At 38.1% G+C, this 26,198-nt stretch overlaps 1 protein-coding gene across 1 annotated transcript in view; it reads left to right on the forward strand.

Annotated features, from left to right (window-relative positions):
* Positions 1–9,876: 9,876 nt before the first annotated feature.
* card14 (caspase recruitment domain family, member 14) overlaps positions 9,877–26,198 on the forward strand; it is a 28,547-nt gene continuing 12,225 nt past the window's right edge. The window contains exons 1-14 of the mRNA XM_084427009.1: positions 9,877–10,614; positions 11,367–11,504; positions 11,766–11,972; positions 12,258–12,376; positions 13,323–13,475; positions 13,586–13,705; positions 13,979–14,104; positions 15,396–15,545; positions 15,714–15,824; positions 17,331–17,461; positions 18,324–18,373; positions 19,387–19,447; positions 19,557–19,773; positions 20,990–21,116. Coding sequence (XP_084283135.1) covers positions 10,404–10,614; positions 11,367–11,504; positions 11,766–11,972; positions 12,258–12,376; positions 13,323–13,475; positions 13,586–13,705; positions 13,979–14,104; positions 15,396–15,545; positions 15,714–15,824; positions 17,331–17,461; positions 18,324–18,373; positions 19,387–19,447; positions 19,557–19,773; positions 20,990–21,116 — 1,921 coding nt within the window. The 5' untranslated portion in view covers positions 9,877–10,403. The remainder of the gene's footprint in view (positions 10,615–11,366; positions 11,505–11,765; positions 11,973–12,257; positions 12,377–13,322; positions 13,476–13,585; positions 13,706–13,978; positions 14,105–15,395; positions 15,546–15,713; positions 15,825–17,330; positions 17,462–18,323; positions 18,374–19,386; positions 19,448–19,556; positions 19,774–20,989; positions 21,117–26,198) is intronic.

Consider the following 26,198-nt stretch of genomic DNA (forward strand, 5'->3'; position numbering starts at 1 on the left):
GATAGGCTGATGGACAAGATTTCAGAACTAGAGACACGCATCCCAATTTGAATCGAGGATGGTAAGAATGCAAGGGCTTTAGAAACTGCTTTGGATGCGACTAGCTTAATGAACTCTGTTCATTGTTTGGTTCCGGCTGTACAGCCCGTGCAGCAGGGCAACTGGGTGACCGTGAGACGCTGTAGTCGCGGGACAAAACACCGCTCTTCCGTTCCGATTACCATAATAGATTCTCCCCACTCTGTGAAACACCCACTGAGAATCCTGTTGAAAGTGCCCTAGTTATTGGTGATTCTATTACACGGAACGTGAAAATAAAGCCACCAGCCACCATAGTCACATGTTTGCCGGGAGCCAGAGCGCCTGACATAAAAGCAAATTTAATCGTAAATTCTCTAAGATTATTATTCACGTTGGCATTAATGATGTTCGATTTCGCCAGTCAGAAATCACAAAAATTAACGTTAAAGAGGTGTGTGAACTTGCAAGTACGATGTCAGGCACTGTAATTTGCTCTGGCCCCCTTCCTGTTCGATGGAGTGATGAGATACTTAGTAGATTGTCCTCACTCACTGGCTGGCTGTCTAAGTGGTGTCTGCAAAATAATATAGGGTTCATAGACAATTGGAAAAGTTTTTGGGGCAGACCTGACCTGTTTGAAAAGAGATGGTATTCATCCCTCCTGGGATGGTGCTGCTCTTCTCTCTAGTAATATGGCACATAGTCTTAGAGCTCAAACATGACAATCTGGGGCTCAGGTCAGGAAGCAGACAGACTGGCTGAACCTTACCGCCTACTAGCTGTCTCACGTCACTGAGGTCAGATAAATCCCATCACATAGAGACTCTTTCACCTAGATATCATCACATAGAGACGTGTCTGTTCCCTGAACTAGGAAATAAAAAAATAAAAAAAACTCCCAAACCCATTTAAGGGTAAAAATTTGATTGATGTTCAACAAATAAAAAACAAATATAGTGCAGGTGAACAAATGATAAAGCTCAGGTTGCTGAATATTCGATCCCTTTCTTCAAAAGCACTTATTGTTAATGATATGATTACAGACCATAACCTATATGTGCTGTGTTTGACAGAAACTTGGGTAAAACCAGAAAATGACATTACTTTAAATGAGTCCACCCCGCAAGATTACTGCTATAAACACGAGGCTTGTTTAAAAGGAAAAGTACCACAAGGCTCAGTACTAGGACCGTTGCTTTTCACTCTGAACATGCTACCCTTGGGAGATATCATTAGGAAGCATGGAATTAGTTTTCACTGTTATGCTGATGATACTCAGCTCTATATTTCTTCGCGTCCCGACGAAACGTACCAATTCACAAAATTAACGGAATGCATAGGTGATATAAAAATTTGGATGACTAGTAATTTCCCACTACTTAGTTTCTAATTATTGGGCAAAACACCTCTGCACGTATTAACCCAGAATACTGTCTAACAATTGATGGCTGCTCTTGTCAAGTCTTCGTCGTCGGTTAGGAACCTGGGTGTGCTCTTTGATACCAATCTTTCTAGCATCTGTAAAACCGCATTCTTCCATTTTAAAAATATATCTAAATTACGACATATGCTTTCAATGAAAAATGCGGAACAGCAGTGGTGGAAAGAGTACTGAAAATGTGTACTTAAGTACAAGTACTGTTACATTGCTGAAATAATACTCAATTACAAGTAAAAGTACTGGTGTCAAAAAAGTACTTAAGTAAAAGTACAAATTACTCCTCTCAAAAACTACTTAGAGTACTAGTTACTTTTTAGCCGGCGATAGTTAATGTATTACCAATAAATATTCAATCAAATCATAGATCTATGTAGAAAATAGCTACTTTTAACACATTTTTACCTTATTGACGAAGGACATTAATTAGTGGTCATGATACTGGAATTTCTAACTTCAATATGACACCTTGAAAAATTTCAATATTCAGTCTCATTTTCAATACCATCGGGAAAACCACCACATACTAAATATTTTAATATCTAAATTTTTGTCCATCCATTTTGTCAAGGCAATCATTATTTTCGAGCTGCAAAAAGCACAAAACTCATTGTAACAGTAATCTATTTGAATGGAAAAGTTTAATTCAAGTCTTCTGAAGAGACACGTCCACTTTATACGATGAACGGATTTTAATTTAGGCTTTTGTTTACATATTTAAACATTGATCAATAACCATTACAATAATCTAACTTAAACATTTGCTCACTCTGTGTATTTGTCTTTTCAATAGGGTAACTCTGTTGCAATTGCTCTCACACAGCACAAGGAAGCTTGATTTCAAACTGAATTGAATTTGCAAATAAGACAAGTAAACAGTCAGTAATAAAATAAGAACAAAAAAAATAAATGACCTCAATACAGTTGAGGTATTCAAAATATGACAACACTGAATTTTTATATGCAGTGTGTGTGTTAAAGGGTTAGTTCACCCAAAAATGAAAATTCTGTCATTAATTACTCACCCTCATTTCGTTTCAAACCCGTTCGTGGAACACAAACAAAGATATTTTTGATGAAATCCGAGAGCTTTCTGACCCCACATAGTCTTCAGTGTAATTAGCAGTTTCAAGGCCCAGAAAGGTAGTAAAGACATCGTTAAAATAGTCCATGTTACTGGTTCAATAGTCCATGGTTTAACCTTAATGTTATGAAGCAACAAGACAATATTACTGTGCAAAAAAACTAAAATAACTCTTTCAACAATTTCTTCTCTTCCCTTCACATCTCCAATGCTGTTCACGTAGTAAACACAGTGTGCTTCCGGGTTCTACGTCAGAATGCCGGCTCAGAACTCATGCGTGGGTGTGCTCACATGATGTCTTTACTATCTTTCTGGGCCTTGAAAGTGGTTGTGACATTGCAGTCTATGTGGGGTCAGACCGTTCTTAGATTTCATCAAAAATATTTTAATTTGTGTTCTAAAGATGAACGGGTTTTACGGGTTTGGAACGACATGAGGTTGAGTAATTGTGACCCTGCCTCTGAAACACCGGCTAAAGTCGCAGAATCTAATTATGAGTTTAAGAGCGTCAAAGTAGTCATAAAAATGACACAAGTAGGTCATGTGTGTTTATTGCTGTAAATGATAGATTATACCAAGGGTTTTGAGATGTAATACTCAAATTTTCATTTATAACATGGTAAATACTGAAATTAATGATTTTATTGACACTACGTTATACTTTTGCTGATTCTTATATCATTCGGTTCAGGAACTTCTTTTCTACCATAAGAAAGAGTACAGACAGAAACAGACCTTAATATCAATCCGCACGAGCGGCAATCAGGTCAACACTAGTTAAGCTAGCGCTATATAAATGCCGTCTGCCGGAAGCTAGTTATTTTAGTCGATAAAGTTTTAAATATGGATATTTTTCTTACACGAACACATCGCTTCCCTTTAGAAGGCCTTTATTAACCCCCAGAGAGCTGTGTCGAGCACTTAAATCATGAATAGATGTGCTTTGATGGACTTCCAAAGACAGACACCCATTCACTGCCATTATAAAGCTTGGGAGAGCCAGGACATTTTTTCATATAACTCATATATAACTTTATATAACTAAGTTTAAATCTAGACTAAAAATGCATCTCTTTTACCTGGCATTCAAATAGAACATTATACATTTCTATTATTCAAATCAGTTAAATGATTATTAGGCTGCATAAATTAGGTCAGCCGGAACCGGGGACACTTCCTATAACACGTTACATCATAAGAAGAATGGCATCTACGCTAATGTTAGTCTTTCTGTTTATTCCGAGGTTTACTGAAGTCAGCCGGATCCAGGCCATATCCAGATCAGATGGTGGACCTGCGCTTGGACCCATCCACAACGCATCCCTGAAGTGCCAGCCTCATCAGCCCTGTGAAGGCCTCATCGACACGACAGCCATCGGCACTGATCCTCGACAAACTTTTCTCCATACTGGCGTGATGACTCCGACCTCCAACCAGATGGAACTGAATGAATATTCTGAATGTTCTGATCCAATCTGACTTCTGACCTGTAATGCTGCCTGAATCATAATCATATACTGTTTGTTCGTTGGTCAGAGGAGAACTGGCCCCTGACTAAGCCTGGTTTCTCCTAAGGTTTTTTTTCTCCATTCTGTCACCTGATGGAGTTTTGGTTCCTTGCCACTGTTGCCTTGGCTTTTGGCTTGCTTAGTTGGGGACATTTAATATTCAACAATATTATTGATCTGCCTTACTTAAGGTGGACAATGACGCAATTTTCTTCTAGAAACAAACTTTGTTGTATTATTTTCATGTTATCACTGTGAAGCTGCTTTGATACAATCTGAATAGTAAAAAGCGCTATATAAATAAAGGTGACTTGACTTGACTTGACTTGACTAGGATTACGATGGTATTATCAACATCTTCAATTCAAAACCCAATCCACAAGAACATAAAACATAAACAATCTAATCCCAAACTTTTCAATGGTTTTTTACACACTTATTAAATATATAAAACAGTATATCAAAATTAACGAGAATGAACAAAGATATATTTATACAGGTTTATTTCAGTTGTTAGAGGCAATGATGTATTCATTAAAACAATCAAGAGTTTGAACAACTCACTGAACAATGTAGACCAATGTTCAGCTCCAACCCCAATTAAACACACCTGGTCTAGCTAATCAATGTCTTACTAGGCATACTAGAAACTTCCTGGCAGGAAGTGCTAAAACTATAGAAACTATTGTTACCTTACCTTATATCTTATGAAATAATCCATTAAATGTGCTGAGATACAAGGAGCGTTTTTAATTCCTCAGGACCTCTGGGTGAAGCAAATATTTTTCCATCTTGTTTGGACTGTCTTTGTTTAGAATATTGCCAAAGGTATTCTGGTGGTGGTTTGGAAAGTGAGACATCCATCTGAAAAACCTTAAATACACTTTAAAGACTTCTAACTATGTGCTTTATTCAAATGAGTTCCACAGTGAAAAGAAGGGTGCCGCTCTATGGGTGCCCCCTCTGATGCCATCAGCCAATCACAGCACTGGAATGTAGGAATGCCAAACTGCAATCTCCTCCTCTTCAGAAAGTAATAAAGGTACCCTTTCAGCAGACACTCCTTGTTCTGAGTCCTGGCCTGCAAGGCTGAGACTGTAACAGATACACGGCACCGTTCTGAGCCCGCGGCCCGGTACGGGGAAGGCAGCAACAGATACAAGTTCTGAGTCTCCCATCAGGCGAGACATAATAGATAGACTGTTCAGAGACTATGGTTCGTACAGAGAGACAACAACAGATTCCATGATCTGAGTCTACAGCCTGTGAGGCAGCAACAGATTCGACCACATTCTGAGCCTCCAGTCGGTGAGGAAAGAGACATTAACAAGTAACCAGATTGTTGGTAATCTGATGTACTCATTACCACACCTTAAAGGGCTAAACTATGAAGTCGAAGAGTTCCAAGTGAGCTCTTATAATAAACAGTGCAATATTAAGTCATTTAAAATATTATGATTACAGTAATATAATCAGTGACCAGTTGTACAGAAATTACCTATGTAATTAATGTCTATTTTTAAGCACACAATATCTTGGAAAAGTCTCATTGGCCTCAGTGAAGCATAAATGAGTAAACTTTGTCTTCACCTCCATTTCCTCTTTTTTCAAAGATACAAGTCATGGTTTTTATGGTCAGTTAGTTCCCATACTTTCGTTGTTATGGCTGTGAACAACTGTTTTTTGAACAAATTAGTGAATGACTAAATGACTAACACATATTACTCAAAAACACTCACTGGTCTATTCTATTACTGGTGTAACGATTTAAACTTTTAAACAAAATACCGGCTATTTTTGGGATCTCAATCGTGTTAAACACGGATAGATAAATCATTTACTGGAGTCGATTCTCCTAAAACAACAACAGGAAATGTAAGAATGGATGAGAATCTGTTCAGTAGTTGACTATTGTTTTAATTAAACAAGGATTTTTGCATATGTATTTATTATAATTTGTATTAAATTGGACTAATAACACAATGGATCGATGTTTTAAATGTAGAGATGCCAATCTGCCATCTCTAAATCAAAACACATAAAAAAAACCTGTATGAATATATTAGGCAGCCATTGCCTAGGCCTGAATGAAGGGTTGGGTGTATGACTGAAACAAGACTCCTGCTGTATTAGAACAGTAAACAAAACCTGTGCTCCTATTATATTCCTGAAGACTCAACTGAAAAAGTGTCATTACACACACACACACACATGTTGGGTTTTCATGTTTTATGGGGACATTCCATACATAGACACAAGGATTTGTATACAGTACAAACTGTATATATTATATCCCCTAACCCTAAACATGCCTCTAAACAGAAAATCACAGAAAATAAAAAAAACTTAAAAGAAATTCTGAATTTCTCAAAGGACATAATTAAAATTTAAAACACTTAAAATTAACTTTCATTAATTATAATTGCATCTTACATTTAATAGTTAACTGTAGGTAATGCTATCAAAAACAGCATTTAGTATGATTTAAAAGCTGTTTTTCTCATGGGGACCAAAAAATTTCCCCACAAGGACAGGGATTTCAGATATTGGTATCTTTGTGGGGACATTTTGTCCCAATAACACACACACACACACACATTCACTTAGCTATCTGAACGAGGACATTCCATAGATGGTTTTTATACAAATTAATTGAGCGTCAGCGTCAGTTCTGGCAGGCCAGGTAGTCAAGACGCTGCTAATGCTGTTTGCTAAGAACACTGTCCCGTCAGCTGATCTGCTCCAGCTGAGCTGCATTAGCTCGTTAACTCCCCTCACTGCTCAATGGCCAAAGCTCAAACAAGGCGCCCTATTTAAAGCACATTCAGTTTGCTCATACATGCTTGCTGCTCGCTTCTGCTGCCCGCCACCTCCCCAGCTCCTCCTTATGCATAACGTGGCATTGCTTTATGTCATGTTGCTTGCTCTGTTCACAGGGGGGGATATTTTAGCTCTCACAGTCCTAAACTGTGTGAGCGTTCCCTAATGCTGCTGCTGCTGTCCTCTGACTCTCTGCTATTTCATGGTGCTCATGAAGGTCAGAGGACTCCCTGAACAGAGCCATACCGCCAAATTTCAATTCAGGAACATCAACTTGTTTGCAATCTATTCAATGAAAATTCTTTATTTTTATTGTCTGTGTGTTCTTGACTTAATGGACCTGACAGAACTTATATTAACATTCATTGCTTCTTCGTTTTTACTGTTCCAGTACAAATAAGGATATTCTTAGATGTCCCCAAATGCAGTTAGCAATGAGCCGTAACATTATGACCACCTGCCTAATATGCTGTTGGTCCAGCATATATATACAATGTGTGTGTATATATATATATATATATATATATATATATATACATATATACACAGTAAGGAAAATAAGTATTTGAACACCCTGCTATTTTGCAAGTTCTCCCACTTGGAAATCATGGAGGGGTCTGAAATTGTCATCGTAGGTGCATGTCCACTGTGAGAGACATAATCTAAAAAAAAAAAAATCCAGAAATCACAATGTATGATTTTTTAACTATTTATTTGTATGATACAGCTGTAAGTATTTGAACACCTGAGAAAATCAATGTTAATATTTGGTACAGTAGCCTTTGTTTGCAATTACAGAGGTCAAACGTTTCCTGTAGTTTTTCACCAGGTTTGCACACACTGCAGGAGGGATTTTGGCCCACTCCTCCACACAGATCTTCTCTAGATCAGTCAGGTTTCTGGGCTGTCGCTGAGAAACACGGAGTTTGAGCTCCCTCCACAGATTCTCTATTGGGTTTAGGTCTGGAGACTGGCTAGGCCACGCCAGAACCTTGATATGCTTCTTACAGAGCCACTCCTTGGTTATCCTGGCTGTGTGCTTCGGGTCATTGTCAAGTGCTCATCTTCAGTGCTCTAACTGAGGGAAGGAGGTTGTTCCCCAAAATCTCGCAATACATTGCCCCGGTCATCCTCTCCTTAATACAGTGCAGTCGCCCTGTCCCATGTGCAGAAAAACACCCCCAAAGCATGATGCTACCACCCCCATGCTTCACAGTAGGGATGGTGTTCTTGGGATGGTACTCATCATTCTTCTTCCTCCAAACACGTTTAGTGGAATTATGACCAAAAAGTTCTATTTTGGTCTCATCTGACCCCATGACTCCTCTGGATCATCCAAATGGTCACTGGCAAACTTAAGACGGGCCTTGACATGTGCTGGTTTAAGCAGGGGAACCTTCCGTGCCATGCATGATTTCAAACCATGACGTCTTAGTGTATTACCAACAGTAACCTTGGAAACGGTGGTCCCAGCTCTTTTCAGGTCATTGACCAGCTCCTCCTGTGTAGTTCTGGGCTGATTTCTCACCTTTCTTAGGATCATTGAGACCCCACGAGGTGAGATCTGGCATGGAGCCCCAGTCCGAGGGAGATTGACAGTCATGTTTAGCTTCTTCCATTTTCTAATGATTGCTCCAACAGTGGACCTTTTTTCACCAAGCTGCTTGGCAATTTCCCCGTAGCCCTTTCCAGCCTTGTGGAGGTGTACAATTTTGTCTCTAGTGTCTTTGGACAGCTCTTTGGTCTTGGCCATGTTAGTAGTTGGATTCTTACTGATTGTATGGGGTGGACAGGTGTCTTTATGCAGCTAACGACCTCAGACAGGTGCATCTAATTTAGGATAATAAATGGAGTGGAGGTGGATATTTTAAAGGCAGACTAACAGGTCTTTGAGGGTCAGAATTCTAGCTGATAGACAGGTGTTCAAATACTTATTTGCAGCTGTATCATACAAATAAATAGTTAAAAAATCATATATTGTGATTTCTGGATTTTTTTTTTTGGATTATGTTTCTCACAGTGGAAATGCACCTACGATAACAATTTCAGACCCCTCCATGATTTCCAAGTGGGAGAACTTGCAAAATAGCAGGGTGCTCAAATACTTATTTTCCTCACTGTATATATATATATATATATATATATGCAAAAAGTGGATGATGGGTGGGCCTTTAAAAGTGTGGGTGGACTGAAATAATTTGCATCATCCCATGTTCTTCAACCAGCTTAATTTGAAAAAAATTAAAATAAATTTACAGACAGGTGTTACGAGATTTTCGGTTTCCATGGGCAAAGTATGCACTAATATTCATGAGTTTCCCAGACATGCGCAACTACGCGTATGTAGCATAGACTGTAATGATTTTACTTTTGCCCACCCAGGGACACCAATTATGTGGTGATTGATACTCACGTCACCGGTGACATTGTGATTTTTGATCCCATGTCACTGAAAGGGTTAGGAAGAACGTGCAATAGGATTCGAAATTCCAACATCTCGAAGTAACAGCTTTGACAGTTGTTTGGTGTAGATAATTATATATTTTTGTTTAGAGGATCCTTTAAAGAACAACAACTCTTTGAATGCGGATACATGAGCGTGTTTTAGAACTGGACATTGGTTTGTTTTCTTGATGCTGGAATGTCACCATGACTTATGTAAACCGTCATAGTGCCTAAACCACTCTGGGGTTTTTATTTAGAACTTTTTTTAGTTCCTTTTTTTTTTTTTTTGACAGACACTTTGACATGAAAACTTTTCCTCTGGCACAGTGAAACACTAAAGTATGTCCCTTGCAGACAGTTGTCATTAAAGTGACATAGGCAGATTTTGCACCACCACACCATCATACCTCCGCAAAGGCAGATTATCATCAGCAAAGTATGTACATACATGCTGTGTTTGCATGTGACATGTAATTTCCCATAAACTTTAGAATACCTCTTTCATTTCCTTTTTTCCTGTTGGACTTTGTACCTGTTCACAGCCTTGTTTAATTTGCTTTAGATAGGAAGAACTTGCTTGACACAGACAAATCACACAAGAACAGCGGATGAGTATATGTTTTTGTTTGTCAATTGCGGTTTGCTAAGTAAATAAAATCTCTGTATTGCTTTAGTCGCTGTATAACTATCATACTGTAATTCCCCAATCCCCTAATGAAAATAAACAATATGTAATGTCAGACATCTTTAAGTAATGTTTAAAATGCTGTGTGCTTCTTTTTATTCAAGGGGAAATCCACATGACATGCTTTGCATATGTGTCAGTCTGTGTCTGTCGGGAAAACCTCTCCTTGTTATTCAGGTTTCCTCACGCACCTGTGGGTGTGAGGGGGAGGAGATTTAACTTAACCTCCCTTACAATCTCACTCCTTCTCATTTCTCATTTCTCATTTAACTTCTGTTGTGTTTATGCCAGCATTGGAGTTGTTTTTATTGGAGTTAATTTTTTGTACATTTTTTTTAAGCTTTAATTTAAAAAACCCAGTTTTTATGTGTTTGGCAAAGTGTCTGATTTCAGGATTTCAGCATGGCTGAGAGTGTCCTGAACACTCCTGACTTGAAGGATCTAGAAGAAGAAGAACTGTGGGATCTTATTGACGATAACCGCCATGCCATCTCTCTCGGCATCCGTCCCTGTGTTCTCATCCCTTACCTGCGCCAGGCACGTGTCCTCACAAACCTGGATGAGGATGAGATTTTTACCAGTCCCCATTTCACCAACCGCTGCATGAGGACCAGTAAGACACTCTGACTTATCGTATACCAGAGCATGACAAAAGTTAATGAAGTACAGATATCTCAAGGGGTTTTCTTCTTAACAATAAAAAAAACTAAAACAAACATGCTTTCCAATATTAACCTAAAAGATTTAATGGAAAGGTGGAAATTAAGATATTTTTTTCCAGGATTGAAGTTGATGTTTTGTTTTTGATTAGAGCAATGAATGTGAAAATTAAGAGTTATTGGAAGGTTCAAGGTTGGGGGATTTGGGGGATTCAGCTGTATCAGAGGTTACACTGATAAACAAAAACATTTAAAAAAAACTTTCGTTTTTGAAAAAAAAAAACAGTGGAAAAACTTAGTTCAGTAGATGCCTTTAATTTTTAAGACTTGAGTTCAAGTAATGTAATGTGAAAACATAAGTTGCTATGACTTACTAATCATATTTATTTTTACAGTGTAGGTCACCATGAATTAAATTTCATTATTTTCCTTATTTATTCACTCTTATGTTGTTCCAAAACCTGCTGTATGCTATTATTTTTTTCAGTGAAATATGAAAGTACCAACGTACATTTTGGAACCCAGATATAAATAGCAGCGTATGGTCTTGGAATGACATTAGTGTGAGTAAATAATTTCCATTTTTGGGTGAACTCTTCCTTTAAGGAATACTTGAAAGTTGATTGACAGTATTGAAAATAAAACCTTTTAATGTATCTTGCAGTATTTGTGATATGATGTCTGAAATGTTTGTTTTTTTCTACAGGTCATATGCTTGACATGTTACGTGTACAGGGTCGTAATGGAGCAATGGCTCTGCTCGAAAGTCTGATGATTCATTACCCAACTCTCTACACACAGATCACTGGCCGCGAGCCCAGCATTGAGCCTTCAGGCTTCAGTGGTCAGTCAATGCACTTTTAATCTCAGTTTCTGATGATGCATTACTAGCACACACAATGTGTGTTGTAGTTAAAGCTGGTAGCTGTAACATTTGTGGATTTGAACCCCAGGGCTCGATCTAGACTTCTAAACTGTCTATTAAACAATGTAATACCAATGACAAATGTGCACAACTGAATATATTTTCATGTGTGTGTTTGAGGGATGTTTTTATCACCTTATTTAAGGCAAATAAGTAAAACCTTGCTTTTCTGCTTGCCAGGCCTGATAAATTACACTGAGCTGACAGAGTACCTAGTTAATGCGGTAAGCAGTATGCAGACAGAGCTACAAGTGGCACGGCAAGAGGCTGTGCGGCTGCGAACTCGATGCTGTGAGCTGGAGGGGAAACTTAAACAGGTCCAACAAAATAATGAAGAGTTCAGCCAGATGCAACAAGAGCATGGACAACTGCGCAGTCACCTTGATGGTGTGGACTTAACACAGCTTTACATCAATGTGGTTAATGTTTAATTAACAATCATTAACAGACTTATATTGTCATTTATGTACATTAAAATAAGTTGTATAGCATTAACTACAGTTAAATGTAAGATGTAATTATTGTTCATGAAATTAATGAAAGTTAATTTTAAGTGTTTTAAATTTGAATTACGTGCTTTGGGAAATTCAGAAATTCAGAATGTTTTCGCACAATTAGACAGTTTCTTTGCCTGTGTCAAGATTATTTAATGTCTGCTTGTCTTCTGTGTAGGTTTAAACAGGAAACTGCTGAAACTGAAGGATGAGAAATGTGATCTCTATGTCAGATATACTTCAGTTCTTGAGGAGAAGTCTGCAACCATCATACGCAACAGAGACCTGCAACTGGAGGTAAAGAACCAGATTTGATGTCTTTGTATGCTTTTACTTGGACTTTATTTTCATTTCAGAAAAACAGTTACAAAAAACAGATTGTCTCATTCATGTGCCTGATAGAGAGCAACATTTCTTAAAGAGGTTAAAGAGAGGCAAATGTTAAGGCTTGCTAGATATTTTATTTTCTATATGAAAATGTTTCTCAGTGATACGCTACTCAGTTTGATGTACATTGTGAGATGTGTATATTTCTAATTTATTAGCAGAAGTATTTCATGTGAGTAAGCCAGTTAGCTGGAAACTTACACAATATAAAACACAAAACTACGTATTTTGAACACCCGGAAGTAAAGTATATACATCATTAATTAATCATACTTTCTAGGTTGTGATTCTGAGGAGCAAGCTGGTCCAAATAAACTGAGTACTGACCCATCTTTCCAGAGCAAGTGCTTTGTGCTCGCGTTAAACTCAGAGATTTGAGAAGCTGTCGTCAGTAAAATGACGTGTTCGAGGGCGGGTCAAGTTGTTCGCAGGCGGACAATGTAGAACATAGGCGGGCATTATGCAAATGTATTATCTAGTGACATGTGACAGTAACGCATTGGGATACAGACTCGTTTAGGAGGTTCAGAGTCGATTCTTCCTTTTGGGAGACAATAACTTTATTTATCGTGCACTTTCACTTTACAACTTTGCTGAACTTTCACAAACAACTACATTACACACTGCATGAAAGGGAATATTCGAAAAACCATAATAGGGGCACTTTAACGAAACACCTTTACCCTACTTGGCAGAGAGCCATTAAGAGTAAAGAAAGAAAAACTACAGTATAATACACACACACACACACACACACACACACACACACACACACACACACACAACAGTAATGCTGGATTGTTTTTACAATAACATCAGGGCATAATGAAATCTCTTCTCCTCACCTCTTCTCCAGATTTACCAGCTGCAGTGCGAGTTAAGGAAGGCACAGAAAGAAACAGATTTCCAGAGGCAGCGTTCCTTAAAGAATCCCAGTGACACACAAAAGCTCAAAGATGAACTCAATGCTGTACGCACAAAGTTACTGGAGATTGAGATATTCTCCCCGGTGAATAAGAGACTCATTTATTATAGTAATATAACAAATCAACACATTTTGGAACTCGATCTTATTTGACTGACCTTCACAGTAAATCCGTCTCTTTCTCTTTCAATCAGGTTCAGCAGGATATCCTTGAGAATGATTTAAAGGAGACAGAGACCAGACGTTCAGAACTAGCTGAGGATGTCACTAGACTAAGTGAGGAGAATGAACGTCTCCAGCAAGAGAAAGAGGAGGTAAAACTGGTCTCTCCTTAACCTTAATGTTGTTTGTTTGTTTTGTCTTTCAAAATGTTGTACTTTGTATAAAATTTGTGTTGTAGCCTACTTTTTTCTTATTTAAGAGGAGGAATTCATATTTTTATCGTTTGTATCTAGTCTCTCTCTCTCTCTCTCTCTCTCTCTCTCTCTCTCTCTCTCTTTTTACCTCTTTACTTCGGTTTACATTTTTTCTTTTAAATGTCCATATTTTTTGTCACTTTCACCATGCTCCCCTCTCACCTTTTTTAGCTCATAGAAGAGAAGGACTATTTAGCCCTGGAGGTGGAGAAGTTGACTGTGGACTGTGAGATGTACAAGCACAGGAGCACACTATTCCAGAGTCAGCTAGAAGAGGTGCAGGCAGAAAGAGATAAGGTCAGTATCATCTGTGCTCATAATAAACAAGTATCATACAAAATCATTAAGTCTTAAATAAGTGTTTAGATTCAACAATGGAGATCAGTTTACATGGAAGGTATCTAACAGTACAGTAAATTGTCAGTTTAGTGTTAGTGTTTCAAACAAATGAACACAGTGTACTGGACCAACATCGTTACAGTATGTAAGTGAAATAACATTTTTAGATCTAGAAACCTACATGCATTATATGCAGTAAATGAATATTGAGTCCAAAAGTCTGGGACCAATTTGAAAATATGGGATTCACAATTTAAATATTGAAATAAACAAACTTTTTTGTATTTTTAAAAATTTAAAACAGCAAAGAAAAGAAATATTTCTGATTCTGCTCTATATCATGTTCATAAATCAAATAAGAGAATTTGTGACAATGACCTTGTGAACTCCTTTCTTCAAAAGGTCTGATGTTTTTGCTTTTATTGAGGCACACAAGATGCTTTTAGAGTCCTTCTGAAATCATGCTGGAAAACATAAATCATTAGCTTGCACAGACTACACTCTAAACAAAAATGGTGCTAAATAGCACTTAAATTGGTTCATTGGCTTGTAATCATGGGGAACCACTTTAAGTGCCATATAGCACCTATCTTTAAAGGTGCTATACAGCTCCTTTGTCAAATGGTGCTACGTAGAACCGTAGAATAAGAGGTGCCATATAGCACCTTGATTGTTTACAATTGCTTCAACAAAAATGGTGCTCAACAGTGGTTCTTTGGCTCGTAATAATAGGGGAACCTCTTTTGGTACTATATGGCACTTAAGAAGCTTTATAGCACACTTGTCAAATGGTGCTATATAGAACCATTTGTTTGTTTGTTTTGGGGGGGGTTTTCTTCATTTTTGAGGTAGTAGGGCCCATTATCATGCCAGATACTACAATTGATGAGTCAATATGCTTCTAAATGACACTTTTACTTAAAAGATGGATAATTAATAATTTTAATGTTGTTTTTCTAATCCTACTGTATCACCAACTAAACTAAGAGACTAAGAGAGAGAGAGAACCTTTAAAGAACTGTAGGGGCTTAACAGGTTCTTTGAATGGCAGTGGTGCCATATAGCACCTTAACCACCTCAAAGAACTGCTGAAGAACCGCTGAAGAACCAAACTGGGCTTAACAGGTTCTTTATGGGTATATAGCACCATAACCACCGCAAAGAACCGCTGAAGAACCATTTTTTGTAGAGTGTACTGGAAAATGAAAACTTTCTTATGACAGATACTGCTCATGATTTTTTTTTTTAGGCATATTTGTCCCGTGATGAGGCCCAGGTTCAGATCGCACGGAGTCTTGCAGAGAAGGACATGCTCAGAGGCCAACTAATGGAGCTACAGGAGAAGGTTTTCACCATGAAAGCCTGTAGCAGGGAAAGAGAAAGAAGAGAAAAATCCAGGGTAAAATTGTACATTTTCTATTATAAATTCAATACCCAACATACAGTAGCTTACCACAATGCCTTTGCAAATTCAGCGAATTTTCAATATTGTGCAGTCAATTACATCTGTAACTTAATACAACCACACAGGCCTTTATTTTTAATGTTATGTCTCTTGAATGAGTAGGACAGGACGATTAGTTGCGAGAGCAGCGAGGACCCTCCTTCCAGCCCGGCACCCAGAAGACGGCTGTGTCGCTTGAAAGCAATCCTTCCTGAGTCTTTCAGCTCAAATGAGGTACATTTATACTGTTAATGTTCTACTTATCTAAGCCTAGTGTGACTTAAGCTGCACCCCAATTTGCATACTTATGCACCATTCTATGCAGTTTTGTAGTATAAATAGTGTGAGTAGTGTGTTCATATTGAAAATTCCAAATAGAAAAGTTCACTTTAAATACTCTGATGATGCACTTAATTAACTGAAGAAACGAAATGTGAAATTTTGAACACTTCATGCACTCAACTGTTGGCAGCTTTAATTACGTAGCTGAGGGGCTATAAGACTCCGATGTTGAATGACAAAATAATTGTATAAAATGTATACACTACACAGATGAGTACATAGTGTATAAGTGCAACATTAGGCTTAGCCTCAGATAGTCCCCAGAGAATAATGTGAATACTACTGACTACTAGTAGATTTTCGAGGTATGGATCCATGCACACTAAAGGCTGATATTGCCCACAGCTCATTGCAGGATTTGGTTCAGAACTACAAAAATAAAAAGAACTAAAAACATGGAGGATGTTGGTGAAATTGACGGTTAAGAAAGGGGTTTGAGTTACTAAAAATCAACATCTAACTTTAATTCAATGAAATGGGGAGTGTGTATATAAGGATTTTAACAGTGACAGGATGATTGACAGGCCAGTTTTCGGTGACAGAATGCATGTAACTATGCGACAGTGCACAATATTATGACGTTACATGATCCCAACTTTTCCTACTCTTCTTCTTTTTTTCTTTTTTTTTTTGAGAATGAAATAATCGTTGGATATGTCAAAATTTGCAAGGTTAGTGACATAGTGATTATTTGCTTGAGTTTTAATTCTCCACCCTAATGTGGTATATATACATGCACTGCATCTCAGATAACCCCACCCCTTAACAGCACAAATGAACAAAACAACACCACTGACAAATGAAAGCTTTTTTAATTACAGATACTGCTCATGTTTTTTCTTCAGGCATATTTGTCCCATTAAAAAGTTATTCTTGACATGCAGTTACAGCATTTTTTGTGTGATACATATAAGCATTACTGGAATGCAGTCTGACAGTGTTAGTGCAAACAAGAGTGCTTTAAAGCACATGCTTTAAAGAACAATAACTATTATGAAAACCATAAAGCTTTAAAAATTGTCCTAATTTTTATTTAATTGTGGAGTCCACACTTGATCAAGCAATTTTTTTCCAGCCTATGATTAGCCAGTCAAAATCCATCCGACTTTAAAAAAGCTTTATTAACAGAACTTCATTGTCAATTGGTGTGGATGCTAATATGGTTATTATATTTATCGATCTTGGTGTGAATTGGCCTTTACACTTATATTTAATTTGTGTCAACTGTACATGCAGTGTTAGTAACAATAACTTTGTTTGCATTTGTTAATGTGAGAATGGGCTTTAAAGGAGGAAAAAGCATTGCTCTGCCTGATGGCATTAGGTAGGAAATATAGAGCTTTTGTTTTTGTATAGATTTTGTATATATGTTTTGTGTGTATGTGTGTGTGTTTACAGTTCAATGATGAAGTAATCAACAGTATCAATTCCAATCAAGTGGAGCCCCCCTGTTCTGAATCTCTCCGTAGACGAGAGTTACACTTTCCAGATGTGACACACTCCAGAAGTGACATGGAAGACATTTACAGGTGAGCTGCTCATCTGGTCCATAGCAGTGAACTGTAAAACTGTGAAAATAACAGTTTGGTATTGACTTTTTCAGCTTGGCTACATTAAGATTTAAGTTGACATTTTAAAATGGTTGCCCATTGAGAATTATTATATTATTGTAATAATATAACTTGATGAGGAGAAGGACAACTTTTTAACCCATTTCCATACTTTCGTTATTTCAGTTTATTTATAAAGCACTTTTAAAACAACATAATGTTGACCAAAGTGCTGTACAATCATAAAATTACATAAATTAGTCTACACAGACCAGAATCTAAACCCAAAACAAGTGTTAAAGTGTTTAAATCATCTGGATTCAGTCATATTTACTGAATAGAAAGTGCTGTTTGCATGTCACTGCATGTGGAATTTGCATCAAGCCCAGTAGACACTTTCAAACAGTGGCTGTTGTAGGGTGATTTACGTAGACAGTATGAGTGTTATAACCTGTTAATATGGTCACCAAAATGAATAGGTAATGCTTACATCCTGTTTTTGCATCCAGTGGAAAATAAGACTAAGGGCACTTTTCTTTCTTTTTATTGTTTGTATGTATTCCACAGTATTATTAAACCATCAATTAGTGTTTCCTGTTTCCTTGTCTCTATGATCTTAATGTTACATTGTATGTGCCCATGACTCAGACACACTATAATAAAACTAACTCATAAGTCAACAATGTTTCCGTATGTACATTCACCTTGTGGTGGAGATAAAATTGTTGTTTGTATCTAAAAATAACTTCTGACCTCAGAGAGAGGAAGTTTGCATGAAGATTCTCCAGAGAACTGGTATACAAAATAGAAATAAAAAAAAACCTCTTTGTTTCATTTTCAGCAGTCAGGAGCTGACCGATGACTCTTTTGATTATGTTGTCATTCCTAAAGGTTTGTTACTTCCCCCTACATTACATTGTGGTTACCCAAAGTCGCAAATGTTTATGCTTTCACGTAGTAACATACAGTGCCCCAAAATACACTTAAAAACATCTTTGCATGACATCACTAAATATCAAACCAAGTGCCATTTATTTTTGAAGAACAAGCACACTTTTCAGGCAAAACGTGTTAGGAATAAGATAATAATATTCAAAATTAAGACAAAAGTATTGTACAATTTCTGGTTGCAGTTCACAATTCATGTGATGAACAATTCCTCTTCATCGACAAACAAGAAATGTACTATTAAATCAAAATATACTAAAAATGGTTTCTTTATGCTGCAGTATAACAACATATTTCTTTCCATTCATTTACTGTCTCAAAGAATTTGGCCATTTCTACTCTTCAGTTTTTAAACTTGATTTTCTTAATCAGTAATTAAATGGAATACTTGTACTCAGCTTCATGACATACTTCCATTACATACTTTGAAATATATTTTTCTGAATTATAAGTGGCAATGGCACAACACAATCAGAATTGAGTCATTTTATTTGGCATATTGGTACGTAGTGGAAGTATGTCATGAACCTCAGTACAGGTATTCCATTTAATTACTGATTAAGAAAATCAAGTTTACATTTTCAAGTTTACAGTGTGTACATTTTCAGAGAAAAGAGAGGAAATATTCTGAGCATTACCGTGTACATCATCTTCAAAATACAGGATTAAAAGCTTTATTTTAAACCTTTTTACATCATACACCACTTCATACATCCACTAAAGATGATATTGGGACCAGTAAGTTGCAAAAATGGCTCAGCGAAGTGTAGTTATTTCTAAGAACAGCTTAGCATCATTTGTTTGCAGATTCTATTTGCTTTGATATTTTGCTAGGTAATGCAATTACATTCATATGTTTGTAGCTTAAATGTCAAACAGTGTCCAGATACTTTTTAGGGACACTCTGCAATTAGAATGAATTACAGTACACCCCTTGTTGATCTCCATTTTGATAGGAAATAATTTGAACGAGTCAAAATCACCCACATCACTTCACAAGAGAATCCCTACTGACAGGTAAAATAAAAACTAAAAACAAATTATCACATTATTATTATAATTATCACATTGATTTATTTATTGTCACACTGCTAAAAAAAAAGAATGTTATTTTGTATAAATCTAGCGTCTCAAGAGCATCAGCTCCTCCCTTCCTAATGCGCTCCAGACCTCAGGCCCTGCGTATCACTGGTCGTGTACTCACCGTGGTTTTCCAAGGAGAAATGCTATTGAACCAACTACAGGTTATTGGGGGTAATAAGACTGGTGTGTTCGTGCATCATGTGACCGAAGGATCATCTGCTCATACCAGTGGCATCAGCTTTGGAACTCAGATACTTCAGGTGAGAAGATCTGGATTCTGAACTCTACAATTTTTGTTTGAGGACGATTTGGGTATTTATAATAACACTTATGGCCGGTTTCACGGACAAGGCTTAAGCCTAGTTCCAGGATAAAATGCATGTTTGAGCTGTCTGAACTAAAGGCGACTTGCACTAGAATCTCTTAAAATATGTCACTGCCTTTGTTTTGTCTCAAGATGCACACCAGTAATGTTTATAAAGTGTTTAGGCACGTTTATAAAAGCTACTTAAATGTCCTAATTGTGCTAAGGCCAAATCCTTAACAGACAAGGCTTAATCTAAGGGTAGGTGGGGAGTGGGAACCAGTCTAACTTGATAATGAAGTAATTTACTCTGAAAAACAAAGTGGAAGGAGACGCGAATTCAGTTATAAAAGCAGTGGCAGGTCTCTCCTGATTCTTTCAAAGATAAGATGCCCTGACAAATAACAGAAAGCTGTAATTTCTCTTTCTCTTTGAATAAGGAAAGATATATATATATATATCTCTATCAAGTCACCTTCATTATAATGCTTTTAACAATATAGATTGTTTCAAAGCAGCTTTACAGTGATAATAGGAAATTACAGTAACAGAGATTGTTTTGGCTTTACTGCAGCTCTAGAATAAAGTTATTGTCCAGCTAAAGTTAGTTTTGATTGATTGATTCACTTCCATTGCAAAGATCATTAGTTATTAACTTAGAGGCCACTAACACGACACCGTTCTAACAGAAAATACTCAACATGCTCAACAGTGCCTGGTGGCCCGAGAAAGCAAACCCTGAAATAGATTCCAAGGTGCAAGCCTTGAAAAATCTTGAAAATAAGGTTATCTCTGCGCAAACCTCAAAAACCCAAACCCGCGAAAACGAGAGAGACTAGTTGATATTTCAGGACTGCGTTGTCGTCGTTTCCAGGTGCAGGTCCTTCATCAGATCTGTATATGGCCTGGATCCGGTGGACTGCGGTAAACCTCGGGATAAACAGAGAGACTAATATTAGCGTTGACGCCATTCTTCTTATGATGTAACGAGTACATCAGGATCTATGCAGCCTAACATTGAATTATAGAAGTCTATAATGTGTTATGTGTATGTTATGTGTATAATGTGTTATGTGTAACTATACACATATATCCCTGGAGCGATATTCCGTTTTTTTAGCTGCAGTTAAATTGAGTGGGAACTAATCAAAGCCAAAATTGTGTATTTATAGCTGAAGTGTGAGCAGGAGCAGAGAACTGTACAAATGGTTCTGGAAGACACGACTATGGAGGAGGCCCTGTGGGCTCTGGGGCAGGTCCAGGGACCATGCCACATCACACTGAGACCCAGCCAAGATGGTAAGGGCATATAATCACAATCACACAATCATACATGCTGGTGAATGTGATTTCACCAAATACATGTTCCTGGATCAACATCTTTGTTTATGTCAAGTTTAGGCTTACAACCAGGGTTAGGTTCTTCTACATCAGTGTTATTCTTCTATCATTTCCCTCTGATTTTAGGGAAAAGTAATGGATAGGGTTAGGTTCATGGGTAGAGATAGGGGTAGGACCAAATTTTCAGACTGGAATGTTGCTCCAGGATCAACAAAATATGTTGATACAGGAACACGTCTTACTTGGCAAAATCATGGTGACAGATACATGCTATATATTAAATTATTTATTTTAAAGCAATCACTTGTGTGCTATAGAGAAAATTAGAGTAGTGTATGGCGCTGGCAATGGTAAATTCATAGGTTTGATTCACAGGGAATGCATGAACTGATGAAATGTTTACTTTGGATGCAATGTAAGTCGCTTTGGATAAAATGTCTGCAAAATTCAAACCTGTATATATACATGAATGTACTTTGTATTTATATTTTTATCTTGGTAAACTTCTACTTCTCTTCATTCCAAAGCATAATAGCATACTTTTTACTCCTACATTTCATAAAAACGTATTGTTCCTCGTTATTTCGAACTGAATAAATGCATTGCACTGTGCAGGCAAAGCGCAGGTTAGGCCACAGCGTGTCTGCATATTAGGCCTATGTCCATTCTGCAGGCATACCAGGCTGACCTGATAAGAGACCTTGTTGAGGGTGAGGGTGTGAGCCCAGACACAATAATAGAGCTGTGCCGGGCCACAGATCTATCTCTCCAAGCCACCAAGGAGACTGTCACACTTTCATTGTGTTTGGTTTTCATTTTCAAGGACTCTTAGTTTGCTTATGGTTTCCTGTTTCCTTTGTCCTCATTTTCCCGCCACTAGTTTATCACCATGGTTATTGATTTAACGATCACACCTGTTTGTATTCTGTTCATTATCACTGTGTATCAAAGTCCCTTATTTTGGTTAATTCAGTTGTCTGGTGTTGTTTGTGCACAGCACTCTGTTTCGTAGACTCTCGCTTTTGTTTGTAACTGTTTGGATTTAGTTGAATATATTTAACTAACTTTGATTTTGATTCTGGATCATCTTCATCTTCATTGAAATCTAAACGTTACAGAGACGGCCAAGTCAGTCGGCCGGTCTATGGCAGCCCAGGTGGCTACGTAGAAACATCTATGGCTAAACTTGTCTGGTATAAAAGAGAAAGATAAGAGTTTTTTCATGGACGCTCCAATTGCTCCTCCTGGCCTCTTGGGCGACAATGTCACCTCAGTAGTCAAGAGGTTTCAGGAGAAAAAAAAAAGCTGCGGCATTCCAGAGATATCTGGCTCTTGCCTGAGATCTTCTAGGGGTAAGACAGATAAAATGTATACTTTGTCTCTAAAAAGACAATATATCTAAGATATATTGGCCCTCATTTATCAAAAGTGCGTACACCAAATTTCCAGCGTACACCTGGCGTACACCCAAAACCACGGTGACTTTGAGATTTATCAATATGGACGTTGGCGTACGGCACGCTCAAATCCTACGCCAGCTCAGGAGGTGGTGTACGCACGTTTTGAGTGCGGGAATGCGCAGAAAAACAATTCCTAACACCACAAAACGCACTGACAAACTAAAAGATATGATAGGTTATGACCCACTGTAAAAAAACAACAACATAGGGATGTTAACCGATGACCGTTTGACCGATGGTTGACCGTATGAACCGATTAAAGTTGTCGGTAGTCGGTTAAAAAAAAAATCTCTAAATTAGACAGTGGACTAAACGATAGGCTACATTTAGCCATCTCATTCCAAGATCTTTTTGTGTGAAGTGAACAAATCCCTCACACTCAATTTTTCATAACTCGCCTGTTTGTAGGCCTACTTAATAAACCAATAAAAACATTTGGTTTTCTGTGTCGGCTGCAAAGATGAAGTCTGACTCGCGATCTTCGCAGTAGTGAATGCGCCGGAGAGAAATACACATTTCATACAGATTAGGCCTACATCATTTTATTTTGTTTTGAATGGTTCTGTTTAAAAGTAGAGATTTCTGTAGATAATAGATATATTTCTATTTTTTTTAGGTGTGTGAGGCGATCAGTCTACCTTATACGTTGAGTTTCGGTTCATGGATGATAGCTTAACGTTATCCAGTTCAGGCGCTGGCGCCTCCGTGATTATCTCTGCTATTTAGGCATTAAATCCAGAAAATTGGATAATGAAACACTGATTAAAATTAAGATACAATTAATACAAAACGAAATTCGCTTTAAAGAAAGGCTTTGTGCTTTCTGTTTGAGGTCTCTGTGAAAGTTTTAAAGCATGCCGCTTTCACAGCGCTCACGTCCGCAATGGATAACTGTCACGTAACAATGCTTTTTCCTCATAAATGCGAACACGAAAAATAAAAGACAAAAGACTTTTTTTAAAAGACAACCATCCACAACTTTATAACACTCCAGGCAAAGTATACCTCTTTTTTTTTGTTCAGTAATAAAAAGGCTTTCAATGACAAAAAAATAATAATAATTCAGACTGACAAAATAATAAAAATGACATTCTTCTTCTTTTAAATAATAATAATAATACAAATAATAATAATAACGACATTCTTCTTCTAAATAACAATAAGCGTCATTAATAATAAAAATCATAAATAATAAGAAGAATATTACAAATTGTCATGCAATTATTAATGTGAATGAATGGTACTCCACATCACATCATCATCATTATTGTTCACCCCAATACATGTGACGTGATACGAAATTAAATACTAATTGTTTCAAAACACGTGCTGTAAAATAATGCATTGTGATAGGTCATTTGCTCATCCAACGTCGGAGAAGTTTCTCTTCTTTGCAGTCTTCCGTGTGTCCATGGCGTAAAATGAGGGCGTGGGGGAAGCGGAGACTTGAATATATAAGGGCGTGTTATTCTAATGACGCTCGTTTTCCACCGCGGCATTTATCAAGGGCAGCTATTGCGTACACCTGGATTTCAAAGGTATGCACAGCTTCATAAATCAGGCGATGAGAGGAGTGTAAGCATAATCTTACGCCAATATATACGCCCATTTCTACGCAAGAATGATAAATGAGGGCCATTATCTCTAAGAAGACTTTGGTGAAAATGTTCTGATGCTAGTGGTGTCAGGCCTCTGAGGGAAGAAATAATTACACCTCATTTTACTGTGCCCATCTCCTTTCTGTGCTCTCAGGAGGCCGTTCTGCCAACTCCGCCACCTCAGTAGCTTTGGGGGCGCAGAGGTCTCCAGCAAGCCCATATCTCAGTGTCTGCCCGAGGATGTTTTGCGGCACTGGGATGATTGCTTCCTCTAAAGAGGTTCCCACAGCAGTCAGTTTGGTCATTCCCTGCCAATTCGTATCTTCAGGGCGCCGAATTTGCTGCTCAAGTTACACCAGAGACTAGTCTTGAGAGACTGGTTTCCTTAGTAGATCTCAACAGGGCCCTGCACACCCTAGAAAAAGGTTACAAAATTCAGTTCGGGTCTCGCCCTCCCAGGTTCAAAGGGGTCCTGTCCACAGTGGTATGACCCGAACAAGCCCTGGTTATGGAACAGGAGGTAAAAGCTCTGTTGGGGAAGGAGGCCATAGAACATGTTCCTCCTCCCGACAGAGTTCGGGTTTTACAACCGGTATTTTATTGCTCCAAAAAAGAATGGGGGTTTGCATCTAATTTTAGATCTACGCCAACCAAATCCTTCTGTGAAAAAGCTCAGGTTCAAAATGCTGAATTTGAAGCAAATCATGTCACAAATCAGGTCAGAGGACTGGTTTGTCATAATAGATCTCAAGGACGCATACTTCCATTTATCCATCGTTCATCAGCACAGGAAGCTTCTGAGGTTTGTTTTCGGGGGCGGAGAGTACCAATATCAAGTTTTTCCTTTTAGCCTAGCCTTGTCACTCTGCACTTTCACGAATGCGTGGATGCAGCACTGGCTCTTTTGCGACTCCAGGGCATTTGTATGCTGAACTACATAGACGACTGGTTGATCTTAGCTCAGTCAGAACAGCTTACAGCTGGATGCCAAAACTAGGGATCAGACATCCTGTTGAGGCAGGGGCTGAGGCCTGGGGAATGGAAACTCCACCCTGAGGTGGTTGAGTTCCTATGTCAAGTCAAGTCAAGTCACCTTTATTTATATAGCGCTTTTTACAATTCTGATTGTTTCAAAGCAACTTTACAGAGATAACAGGAAAATAATGCAACAAAGTTTGTTTCTAGAAGAAAATAGCGTCACAGTCCAGCTAACTGTAAGTAAGTTCAGTGATGGTTCATTTTTGTTGTAAAAAAGTTATTAATTTAGTTCATTTATATATATATATATAATAATTCGTTATATTTATATAGCGCTTTTTTGGGTACTCAAAGTGCTTTACATGGAAGGGGGAATCTCAACCACCTCAACCATCTCCTCAACCACCACCAATGTGCAGCATCCACCTGGATGATGCGACGGCAGCCATACTGCGCCAGAATGCCCACCACACACCAGCTTATTGGTGGAGAGGAGACAGGGTGATGAAGCCAATCAGTGTATGGGGATGATTAGGAGGCCATGATGGATAGAGACCAATGGGCAAATTTGGCCTGGATGCCGGGGTTACACCCCTACTCTTTTTCGAAGGACATCCTGGGATTTTTAATGACCACAGAGAGTCCCACACAGACCACAGGGTGAGCACCCCCTACTGGCCTCACTAACACCTCTTCCAGCAGCAACCTGGTTTTCTCAGGAGGTCTCCCATCCAGGTACTAACCAGGCTCAACCCTGCTTAGCTTCAGTGGGCAACCAGTCTTGAGCTACAGGGTGATATGGCCACTTACAAAAGGATACTTACAAGCCCAATCGGTTTCCCCTTTGTGTTTGTAATATGCACAAGGCACGGTGAAAGCCTTTCTATACCCTACACCAGGTTATGTACCTAATGTCCCCACCAATGTGGCAAGATCTATTGTTCTGCAGGCCTTTTGTCCTCCCCCCTTTTGAACTTCGGACCAGGAGAAAATATGAATGCATA

This window comes from Rutilus rutilus (assembly GCF_951802725.1).
Source record: "Rutilus rutilus genome assembly, chromosome: 12".
In the NCBI taxonomy this organism is placed as follows: Eukaryota; Metazoa; Chordata; class Actinopteri; order Cypriniformes; family Leuciscidae; genus Rutilus; species Rutilus rutilus.